The sequence below is a fragment of the Dendrobates tinctorius genome, unplaced genomic scaffold, assembly GCF_039654945.1.
Source record: "Dendrobates tinctorius isolate UK_male_01 unplaced genomic scaffold, ASM3965494v1 ptg000117l, whole genome shotgun sequence".
NCBI lineage: Eukaryota > Metazoa > Chordata > Amphibia > Anura > Dendrobatidae > Dendrobates > Dendrobates tinctorius.
Window position 1 is genome coordinate 336,708 of NW_027361785.1, and position 12,896 is coordinate 349,603.

General features: G+C 43.4%; 1 protein-coding gene across 1 annotated transcript in view; it reads left to right on the forward strand.

The window, feature by feature from the left end:
* The first annotated feature begins 241 nt into the window (after positions 1-241).
* LOC141101395 (interleukin-1 receptor type 2-like) overlaps positions 242-12,896 on the forward strand; it is a 45,409-nt gene continuing 32,754 nt past the window's right edge. Inside the window, exons 1-2 of the mRNA XM_073590458.1 lie at positions 242-326; positions 4,591-4,663. Coding sequence (XP_073446559.1) covers positions 4,600-4,663 — 64 coding nt within the window. The 5' untranslated portion in view covers positions 242-326; positions 4,591-4,599. The remainder of the gene's footprint in view (positions 327-4,590; positions 4,664-12,896) is intronic.

Here is a 12,896-nt window from a genome sequence, read left to right on the forward strand (position 1 = left end):
ATTACACTTTACCAAGGCAGCACTTAAAACACTAAAGGTGTACATTTTTTTATAAGGGTTGCATCCTCCCGCAAGGCTATGGGCTCAATCTATATTGTCAGATTCCCTTTTAACCTTACTGCCACCAAAACAGGTTAACTTAAAAATCCTCAGCTAAACATTTTTACATCCTTCCTCAAAATCATTTCATGTGACAAAGAGTCTAGGAATATTGCAGACGTCAGTTTGTCTTTTCACTTTCCCTGACCATCTTGTAGTAACAGATTATTGAAGATTCGTTCCTGAAAACTTTTTGCATTTGAAGTGAATCTTCTTCCAACACAGCAGTAAGTTTCCTTTCTGTAGTCATTGATTTAACTTGCGTATTTGTAATTGTGGCACTTAGATTATGATGTTTGGCCTTCGGTTACCATGTTTGTCTTCCTGTATGGACCAATGGACATTTCAGAGAGGGTTAAGTAGAAAATATGAAAAAAAAGCACCATTACAAGTTATTACTGAAGAATGGAAAAATGCTCTCACTTTTCCATCAAAATTCATTATTTTGCCTAACCTATAAAGTTGTGAACAATATTACAAAAGGTATTTTCTTTAATGTTTCAAAATAAAATATTTTTATGTTTAACGTATAGAATATTATACAGTTTATTTATTTTACTCATTTATATAGTGCCATTAATTTCACATACATTATCAGCACTGTCCCCATTGGGGCTCACAATCTAAATTCCCTATCAGTATGTCTTTGGAGTGTGGGAGGAAACCGGAGTGCCCGGAGGAAACCCACGCAAACATGGGGAGAACATGTTGCTGAGCCAACATTTTAATGATACCATTTTGGTGCAGATATGGTCTTATGATCGCCCGTTATTGCATTTTATTGCAATGGTGCAGCGACCAAAAAAACATAATTCTGGCATTTTAACTCTTTTTCTCGTTATGACGTTTAACGATTGATTAATTCTTTTTTATATTGATAGATCGGGTGATTTTGAATGTGGCGATACTAAATATTTGTATATTTGATTTTTTAATAGTTTTATTTTGAATTGAGCGAAAGGGGGGTGATTTGAACTTTTACATTTTTTTAATTTTTTTATTATTTTTAAAAATATCTTTTTTTTACTTTTTGCATGCTTCAATACGCTCCATGGGAGACTAGAAGCTGCCATAATCCGATCGGCTCTGCTACATACAGACAATGATCAGATCACCTGTATGTAGCAGAATTGCTGACTTGCTTTGATCGCCGACCACCCATCAGTGACCCGCGATCATGTGACAGGGTCACCAATGGGCGGGTTTAGTGACACGCTTCTGGTAAGCGCAAGCTAAATGCCTCTGTCAGAGATTGGCAGCGCCATTTTACTAGTTAAACAGCCATCACGATTCCACCCTCGGCTGTTGCGGGAACATGTCAGCTATATAGATCAGCTGTCATGTGCCCGGAAAGGTGCGGGCTCAACTCCGGAGCCCATACCAAACAAGGGGAGTCCGTCATCGGTGTACTATTACACCCGATGTCGGAAAGGGGTTAAATTTTATTCCATCATAGATTAAACAAAATATAATACTGATGCAAAGCAGAAATGAAGAAAGTGACAAAGCTGACAAAGAACGAATGCATCCGGTCAAAATGCGTCACTCTCTCCATTTCTGCTTTGTATCAGAATTATATTTTTTAAGCTATGATGGAATAAAGTTTAAAGAAATTTTACCAGGAGCTAGAAATATCTTTTTTATTTTTTTTTATGATCCAGAAGGAACAGTGACCACGACAATCAAGTTCCATGAAAAAAATCAGACCTGGTTGGATTTTGTGAAACTTGCATTATCAAGATTGTGGTACCCTTGGGGTCACAATGCGACTCCATTCTCTTATATTGTGCTGCTATGTAGCTGTGACACCTAGCTTTCTTTGACTGTGCAACGAAAGTCACTGTGTAGGCCAGCCTAACTGTTTACTGATGTATAGATAATATTCAGTTCTTCTGATCTTAAAATCAGTATATTGCAGCAAATCTGACATGGATTTAAACAGTAAGTAAATCAGCCTTATTGTAAAATCTAGAGGCCCTTTCTGACATATGACGTACTATCCCGTCCATGTGCCCTGGGCACATAAAGCACATGCACGGGATAGTATGTCATACGTAATCAGTCGCGCTCACGGGGGGAGCGTGGCTGATCGCAGCCGGGTGTCAGCTGATTCTCACAGCTGACATTCGGCATTAAGTGCCAGGAGCAGTCACGGACAGTTCCCGGCACTTTAATCCCCGGAACACTGCAATCAAACATGATCGCAGCGTTCCGGGAGCAGGCAGAGAAGCTCGCAGAATGATGTGGGGTCCCGATCGCTGCTATAGAGACCCGATGTCGTCATGACAAAATCCGGGTCTCCAAAGCTGACAGACTTCCTGTCATGCGCATGTCAGGAAGTCTCTCAGGTTAGGCCTGTTTCACACACCCATTTTTTGACGTCAGTCAAAATCCGCCAATTTCTGAAAAAATGGATCCGCAAAAAAAGGGCCGGATCCGTTTTTTCCCCCATAGACTTACATTAGTGGAGGATCTTGACTGATGGTCGTCCGTCACACTCGTTTTTTGACGGATCCGCCAAAATTTTTCGGTCTCCCGGGCGGATGGGATGGACACTGCAACGTTTTTTTTACTTGATGGTCCGCTATTTTTAACTGCGCCTGCGCGGAAGCTTTGCTCCATGAACACTTTTAACCCTCAAACGCCATTCCGGGACCGAAAAAAAATCTCTCTCTTTCTCCCCTTTTTGCAGGCAGCGGTTCCTTTAAAGTTCAGCCATCACCGGATCCGTCAAAACAACGGTCTGGTGGCACACGTTGGTGTGATAACAGAGACGGATCCGTTTTGCTCCATTTTAACGGATTGCAACTGACATCAAAAAAACGGATGTGTGAAACAGGCCTTAGTGTTATAGAAGCTGCAGCAATGCAAAAATAATTATTTTTTATATAAAATAGTTTTAATTTTTCATGAATTGCTGGTTTTTGTTCATTCTGCCTCCCAAAATTCGGAATAAAAAGCGATCAAAAAAGTCTTGTGCCTGAAAATGGTACCAATAAAAACGCTAACTCGTCCCGCAAAAAAAACACCTCACATGACTTTGTGGGCCAAAATATGGAACAATTATAGCTCTTAAAATGTGGTGATGCAAAAACTATTTTTGCAATAAAAAGCATCTTTTAGTGTGTGACATCTGCCAAACATAAAAACCCGCTATAAATAGACCCCTGAAGAAGTGTGGACGAAATGCACGTCGGGGTGGAGGGACATGGCACAAGCTCCACACACTCTAGCAGCTAATATCATGAGGAGCCTTTGCTATACTAATTGAACTGTGGTACTAATTGCAAAAGACGGTGAAAGTATAGAAGCTGCATAAACTGAGCAATCTCTATTGACATATCTTTAGCGCTATTTGTACTGGTTTTTCTCCCCCTTTTGCGCTAGGCACTTCAATGAGTCTATGTACAATTTGCTTCAATATGGTGATATGTGCCCTACCTATTAATGAGTGTTTAAGGGAGCTAGTAGCAATTTGTGTCCCTCAGTACTTTGAGGTTACTGGCTCAGTGGTTAGCGCTGCAAGGCTAGTTCGATTCCTACCAAGGACAAGATCTGCAAGGAGTTTGTATGTTCTCCCCATGTTTGCGTGGGTTTCCTCCGGGTTCCTCCCACACTCCAAAAACATACTGATAGGGAATTTAGATTGTGAGCCCCATCGGGGACAGTGATGAAAATGTGTGCAAACTGTGAAGCGCTGCGGAATATGTTAGCGCTATATAAAAATAAAGATTATTATTATTACTATTGATTGCAATTAATTAGATTTGTTTCAAATAAATTTTGTCTGATTGATAATTATGAATTGTTTGGAAATATTCTTTTTGTGTTTATTCTGTTCACTGTCCACTGTTTGGGTGGATTTTTAGTGGAACAGACGGATTTGCATATTATTGAAGTAGCACAAATTACTTTTGGGATGACTTTGTTTGAGATAACTGGTCATTAACATGCAAACCAACATTGGCTGTAAAGGGGTTAAAGGGAGTGTGTCACCTGTTTTTTGCCAGTTACTCTGAGAGCCACATGATGTAGAAATAGAAAACTTGAGTCCAACTTTAGGAGATTATCCCTAGAGGACTAGTAAACCTTCAGCCATATAGTCCAACGACACCCCCACTACTGACTGGCTGTTTTCTGTCTATGTTCAGTGTACTCAGCTGTTAATCAGGGTCAGGGTCCCTGCCCCTACATCTTTCTGCTCCCGGGTACTGCACATCTGCCTCCTAATTGATTGGAATGGAAGTTGGATGTGCAGTATCCAGCCATGACCACTATTAGGAGATGGAGCAGCTTCGCAATTGAGCATTTCCATCAGCCGTCGCCGACACCAAGAACAGCTGATCGGAATGGGTGTCCGGTGTGGGACCCCGACCGATCATACATTGATGACCTATCCTAAGGAAAGGTCATCAGTGATAAAGTAGTGGACAACCTCTTTAAATATGTTTGAAAACATTGACTAATTGCATATTATTCTTTCCTTTCTAGGGCAGAAATATGATGAAGATGTGTGCATTGTGTGTTTTGTACACGTGGATTAGTTTAGATATCAGAGATGCAGGTAAATGTAGTTTGCCACTTATACAATATGTATTTAATTTGGTATATTAAAAATGACCCATTGATCTTCTTTTAGAATTAATCAATTTCTGGTTTATTAAAAGTTAGCATTTATTAAACAGAGAAAGTGAGGAAAAGTGTAAGGTCACAGCCAGATGGCTGAAGAACACGGATGCATAGCATCGCAATGCATGAACTGGCCGTCTGCTTTACTGACCCAAGCATGGCAGCGGCATAGAAATACATGCTATCAAGCTTGCGTCAGAAGAGCTGCTGGCCAGTCCAAGCATTGCAACACAATCATCGTCCATGTTATAAGGATGTCTGACTGCGACCTTATGGAGATTAACAAGGTGGCAGAAAAACCTCTTTTGAACACATTGCGTAAATAAGCCCATACTGCTTTTTTATGCAAATTTACAAAAAAACCCACATTGAATGAATCTGGATGAAGGCTTTTTTCATGTGCTGCAATAGGTGTCAATGATAACCCAGTAATTGGTGATGGTCCAATTGCTGGGACCCGCAGGGATAGGCAGAATTGAGCACTTTTAGCCTTGTTAGGGCTCATGCCCACTTGCGATGAAATTGGACGAATTCAATCCGTTTAAAAATCGGATTGAATTTGGACCAATGTTAATCTATGATTGTGCACTCATCTGCATATTTTTTTCCAGCTCGGATCGGATTAAGATTGGACTGGAAAAAAAATCGTAGCATGCTGCGATTGTAATTGCAAAACGGAGTGCATCCCGCAATAGAAAACAGTGGGTGCAATAAAAAAAAATCGCACAGAACTTGCACAGCAATCGTACCATGCAAGTGCTGTGCGATTTTTACGCACCGAAGTCTGTTGAAAAGCCGACAATTCATGTCCTGCTACTGTAAAATCACACTGACAGCTCACAAAACAATAGATACATACACATAGAATACATATACAGTATATACTGTATATATATATGCACAGGTCAGTGACACACACACACAAATATACAGTGCCTTGCGAAAGTATTCGGCCCCCTTGAACATTTCAACCTTTTCTCACATATCATGCTTCAAACATAAAGATACCAAATGTAAATTTTCGGTGAAGAATCAACAAGTGTGACACAATTGTGATGTTGAACGAAATTAATTGGTTATTTTAAATTTTTGTGGAAATGCAAAAACTGAAAAGTGGGGCGTGCAATATTATTCGACCCCTTTACTTTCAGAGCAGCAAACTCACTCCATAAGTTCACTGTGGATCTCTGAATGATCCAATGTTGTCCTAAATGACTAATGATGATAAATATAATCCACCTGTGTGTAAACAAGTCTCTGTATAAATGCACCTGCTCTGCGATAGTCTCAGGGTTCTGTTTGAAGCACAGAGAGCATCATGATGACCAAGGAACACAACAGGCAGGTCCATGATACTGTTGTGGAGAAGTTTAAAGCCAGATTTGGATACAAAATGATTTCAAAACTTTAAACATCCCAAGGAGCACTGTGCAAGCGATCATATTGAAATGGAAGGAGTATCATACCACTGCAAATCTACCAAGACCCGGCCATCCCTCTAAACTTTCATCTCAAACAAGGAGAAGACTGATCAGAGATGCAGCCAAGAGGCCCATGATCACTCTGGAAGAACTGCAGAGATCTACAGCTGAGGTGGGACAGTCTGTGCATAGGACAACAATCAGTCCTACACTGCACAAATCTGGTCTTTATGGAAGAGTGGCAAGAGATATCCATAAAAAGTGTTGTTTAAAATTTGCATCAAGCCACCTGAGAGACACACCAAACATGTGGAAGAAGTTGCTCTGACACTAATGTGGCACCCCTAAGGCTCAGTCGCCACAGAGGTACTGCACCTTCTCCTAAGGTGTAGTGCCCCACCATTCAGGTAAGGTGGGAACTCTTTGCCACACTCCAACACCCGCATCCCACACACAGGATAGTTCAGCAGAGGACCAGATTGCAGCTCGATGCTAGTGGGTAGCAGAGCACCTCTCGTGGATCCCTGCTTCGTAACACGAGATGTGCTGGGAGGTGGGTGGAGTTAGTACAAAAGAAGGGGAAGATAGGATTTTACAGTTGAGTTCAGTTCAGTCTGAGTTCAGTATAAGTTCAGTTGAGTCTGACAGGAGGTCAGTCGGGAAGGAAGTCACTCAGACAGGAGTGAGGGTCCCTGGAAGAAGGGATGGAGGAAGGAGTGCTGCAGCTGCCTCAGTGACCTGAGCTATCTGGCACGGGAAAGAAGAGAGAGAAGGAGAGAGACGTAGAACTGTAACCTAAGTTTCCATAGAAGAGAAGGACAAGTACGGAATGGAGGAGTGAGAACAGAGAGGACTTGTGGGTTGAGAGAGTACCCTGCCTATAGGTTCCCAGCGCAAGGCCGGGGCCCGATCCCCGAGGTTGTATGGACACTTAAGGTTCTGCAGTAGACACCGGTGGAGTAGTTGGCTGTAAATGCACTACTCCCATCCAAGACTTGGGACACAACAGCAAACTGATAGAGAGCCGGGATCCAGGAGCATCCCCAAGCAGGCTACAGCTGTCTGTCATACAAGCAGAGACTAGGAACACCTGGAGAGAGGCATTCCAGGGTAACTAAGTACTGGAGTGCTTCGCCCTCAAAGGCGCATTGGAGGAGTCGTTCAGAAAGGTACATGTTGGTGGAGTGTTGGCGGAGGGGATCCTATCTTGCCTGGAGGTTGGCTGGACGTCTGCCCCGAAGGACACGGTACTGAAGCAGGCACCTGTGTGCACTACGAACTGTGAGTAAAGCCTTGGAACTACAACCGCAGGTGTCCTCCATTCATTCTGCGCCGACACACTCAGCCCTGCTACATCTGGTCACCAGCTGCCTACACTGCCCTGGGACTCCAGCTCCACCTGTGGGGAGCTATACCGTCTTTGCTGCGCCATACCATCAGTCCCAGCGGATCTGTCATGGTCACGCGTGTCTGGACGCAGATGTTTCCGCAAGGCGAACCCATAACACACGTGACCCTGGATACAGCGCCTCCAGTGGGGTGAATTTAAATAATAAAACATGCAGATGGATACACCGCCTCCACCTGGCGAATTTAGGTATTACACGTTAATATAAATTCTGGAAACTCCGCCTCCAGTACGGCGAATTTAAATAATAAGGGGGAACCTGGGAAACATTAACAATGGTGGGCCCTGCGATAGGGAATGGGGACATGGAGACCTCCTACACTCCCCTGAGCCAGTGTCCCTGCACTCCTCACATTCCCTATACAGGCTCCGCACCTGTCGCCGCACGCGAACCTTAAAGCCCTTGCTCGCCCTGACCCTAAACCCTCACTAGGGAATTGGTCGGTGCGGAAACTAATCCCACCACTGCACTAACAACACACATGAGGAAAGAAGACAATACAGGGGAAACACCACTTAGCTTTATGCTCTGTGCTTATGCTCCTGCAACAGAGCCCTCCACCTGCGTGCGTCTTCTCCTCCACCCGGATCCATCACCATAACAGGGTCCTTCACCATAGTGCAGCCTTGGAGCAGAGTCCACCACCAGTTGCTGCTGCTTAGTAACAGAGTCCCAAAGAAGAGTTCAGCTTCTGCCACGAAGGCAAGCATGCTTGAGTCCAGCTCAGCAGCCAAGTCCCACATGGTGAGTGCCACTCTCCATAGTCGCCACTCCACCAGTCCATGCAGACACTTCCTGCCGACACCATCACTGCGACCCCACCACGCCATGCCAGCCCTTCGTCCAGACACCATAGCTGAAACACGTCCCCCCTGGCTAAGCTGCACAGGACTCCTCCTCAGCTCCATCCTTCCACCAGGCTCTCACCAACTCAAAATCAATGAATGAATCAGAATTCCCAGCCGTGATTACACACCCTGAGACTCATTTACAGAGCCCCACACCTGAATCATAATTACAGAGAACTTTAAACTGAAAACCTAAGGTGCGATAGCACTAACCACCACCGGGGACAGTCAAGTCACCTTGGCAACTTGCCAAAAGGAAAAAAAGTTCACTCAGTGCTTTTAAAACTGTCAGATCACTTCAGATCATGACAGTACCCCCTCCTTAATGAGGGGCCTCTGGACCCTCAAGACCACCCCTCATTAGGGAAACACCTACAGCAGGGACGCCCAGATCCTGAGTTCACTCCACCACTACCTGAACTCAGGTTTATGACAAACACACCGCTGGTATTGGCAATAAAGTTCATTTTGGAGGCACCACTCATCTCCACAGCGCCGACCTGGGGAACGAGTTTATGTATGTGTATGTTTGTTTGTTATGAGCTGATCAGGCTCCACAACACACTTCCACAAGATGTTTTTTGGTGGCCACCCATACATGCTCGTTCACACACAGGTCCGGACCTGAACGTTTATTGCCACACATTCGTTTGTCATATTTTTGTGAACTCATTCTGGACTCGACAATAGAGGCGTCCCCCTGTGTCCACACTCACACCCCCGCTATTCACCAAGGGACACCACCCTCCAACCCTTTCACCATGAGGTCTACGCCTCCCAGGGTTGGTTAATGGCGAGGGTTGAGATTTGTCCCTACTCCCCCGCAGCACACCTGCTGCTCACACCAGGAGGAGAGGGGACCGGATATGAAGGAACATACACTCGCTGGTCGCCTCCACACGACCAGGAGGGGGCAGCTTCTTCAATGGTATGGAAGATTTGGCATAAACCCCGCGGACTATCACACCAGTCTGCTCACCACAGGGATGTACCCCTTCACCTCGGGGAATACCAGGCAGCTCCGTGGGGAACCATTCCTCCCACCTGCCTGGGTAGAATCATAGAATCATAGAATCATAGAATCGTAGAGTTGGAAGAGACCTCCTGGGCCATCTGGTCCAACCCCCTGCTCAAAGCAGGATTCGCTAAATCATCCCAGTCAGATGTCTGTCCAGCCTCTGTTTGAAGACTTCCATTGAAGGAGAACTCAACACTTCTCGTGGCAGCCTGTTCCACTCATTGATCACTCTAACTGTCAAAAAGTTTTTTCTAATATCTAATCTGTGTCTCCTCCCATTCAGTTTCATCCCATTGCTTCTAGTCTTTCCTTGTGCAAATGAGAATAAAGTTGATCCTTCTACAATGTGACAGCCCTTTAGATATTTGTAGACAGCTATTAAGTCTCCTCTCAGTCTTCTCTTTTGCAAACTAAACATTCCCAAATCCTGCAACCTTTCCTCATAAGACAGGATTTGCAGACCGGTCACCATTCTGGTCGCTCTTTTCTGAACTTGCTCCAGTTTGTTGATGTCTTTTTTAAAATGTGGCGCCCAAAACTGGACACAATATTCCAGATGAGGTCTGACCAAAGAGGAGTAGAGGGAAATAATGACTTCACGTGATCTAGACTGTATGCTTCTGTTAATACATCCTAGAATTGCATTTGCCTTTTTTGCTGCTGCATCACACTGTTGACTCATATTCAGTCTGTGATCTATTAGTATACCCAAGTCTTTTTCACATGTGCTGTCACTTAGCCCTATTCCTCCCATTCTGTATATGCTTTTTTCATTTTTATTGCCCAGATGTAGTACTTTGCATTTCTCCCTGTTAAAAACCATTCTGTTAGTTGCTGCCCACTGCTCCAGTTTATTTAAATCTTTTTGAATCCTCTCTCTCTCTTCTCTAGTATTAGCTATCCCTCCTAGCTTTGTGTCATCAGCAAATGTAATCAGTTTACCCTCAATTCCTTCATCTAAATCGTTGATAAAGATGTTGAACAATACAGGGCCCAGGACAGAGCCCTGTGGTACCCCACTTGAGACATTCTTCCAACTGGATGTGCAGCCATTTACGACCACTCTTTGGGTCTGATCACTAAGCCAGTTATGAATCCACCTAACAGTTGCCTTGTCCATTCCATACTTAGTCATTTTTTCAATAAGGATTGTATGAGAGACTTTGTCAAATGCTTTGCTGAAGTCAAGATATACTATATCTACAGCATTTCCTTGATCCACCCAATCAGTGATTCCATCATAGAAGGAAATTAAGTTAGTCTGACATGACTTATTAGTTACAAACCCATGCTGACTCTGTTTAATCACTTCATTCTTATCCAGGTACTGACATACATGTTGTTTAATAATTTGTTCAAAGATCTTTCCTGGTATAGAAGTCAGACTCACCGGCCTATAGTTGCCTGGGTCCACCTTCTTCCCCTTTTTGAAGATAGGAACAACATTTGCTCTTCTCCAGTCTTCTGGGACTTCTCCTGTTCTCCAAGAATTTTCAAAGATTATGGAGAGGGGTTCAAAAATTTCTTCTGCTATCTCCTTCAGTACTCTGGGGTGTAATTCATCTGGACCTGGAGACTTGAATTCATTTAGGTTAGCTAAGTGTTTCCTCACTATCTTTCACTTTATAGATATCCTGGATTCTTCTATTCCCTTAATAGGACAGTGAAGAACAGTTGATGTTACATTTCCTTTCTGAGAGAAAACAGATGCAAAATAGGAATTTAAAAGTTCAGCCTTCTCAACATCCTGTCTTACCATTTCATCATTTTCATCCTGTAAAAATCCTATAGCATCTTTGACTTTTCTTTTACTTTTGACATATCCCCAAAATCCTTTATTATTGCTTTTGACATCTCTTGCAAGCCTCAATTCATTTTCAGCTTTAGTAATCTGATTTGTGCCCTGCAGGTTCTGCAGACAGCATTATATTCTTCTTTAGATATGCCTCCCTCTTTCCATTTTATAAACATTTTTTTCTTCCTTTTTAGCATGTGCTTAAGTTCTGTGTTCATCCATCCTGGTTTCCTTAAATGCTTCCTATTCTTCCCTCTTTTCGGAATTGTTAACAACTGTGCTTTAAGAATTTCATTTTTCAAGATTTCCCATCCTTCCTGGACATTTTTGTCTTTAAGGATATCCAACCATTGGATCCCTCCAATTCTCTTTCTGAATCCCTTAAAATCTGCCTTTCTGAAATCTAACCTTGACGACCGAGTCTTCACAGGTCTTCCGCCTCTAGTTATCCAAAATTCTAAAATAGCATGGTCGTTACCTCCTAGGGTCCCAGCCACTTTTACCTCCTCAACCATTTCCTCCCTGTTTATAAGGATTAGATCCAAGGTAGCAGTTCCCCTTGTTTTCTCCCCTACCTTTTGGAAGATAAAGTTGTCAGCAAGAGAGGATAAGAATTTCCTTGACCTGTTAGTTTTGCCTGAGAGAGATTCCCAACAAATGTCTGGATAGTTGAAATCTCCCATGACAACTATGTCATATTTTTTGGAGAACTTGGCCATTTGATGCATAAAGAGTTCATCCATATCTTCAGCTTGCACAGGCGGCCTGTAGTAAATGCCTACAATGGTGTCCTTTCCATTGTTCTGTCCTTGTATTCTTACCCAAACAGTTTCCACAGAACTCCCAGTCTCTGAAGCTTCAATCTCTGTGCAGATATACGCGTTTCTAACATACAATGCGACACCTCCTCCTCGTTTATCAAGTCTGTTTCTTGCAAATAAGTTGTATCCTTCTAGTCTTGTATTCCAATCATGTGTATCGTCCCACCAAGTTTCAGTGATTCCAATGACATCATATTTCTTGTCCTGTGTTAGTAGTTCCAATTCTCCTTGTTTGTTGCCCATGCTTTGTGCATTAGTATAGAAACATTTTAGTTTGTGATTGGTTTCTCTTTCTCCAATATTTTTATTAATTAGATTCTTTTGTCTTTGTTCTTCCTTTTCACTTCTAATAGCAGAGTTCTCAATAGCATTTGTCAGGTGTACCTCCCCGTGCATGAGCAAGTCCCGCTCCCCAGCAGCGACTCTAGGGGGCTTTTTGCCAAACGCCGCCATTTTGATTTCCTGGTTGTCAGAGCAGAGGCCCCAGACCCTGATAACTGCTGCTGCAGCGGCTCTAACACACCATGCCGCTCCTCACTCACCTCAGTGAGGCCCGGCAGCAATTACTCACAGGTCTCCACATGGCCAAGGCTCACCAGAAAAAAAAAGTATGGCTGGTGATAATGTCATGGTCACGCGTGTCTGGACGCAGATGTTTCCTCAAGGCGAACCCATAACACACGTGACCCTGGATACAGCGCCTCCAGTGGGGCGAATTTAAATAATAAAACGTGCAGATGGATACACCGCCTCCACCTGGCGAATTTAGGTATTACACGTTAATATAAATTCTGGAAACTCCGCCTCCAGTACGGCGAATTTAAATAATAAGGGGGAACCTGGGAAACATTAACAA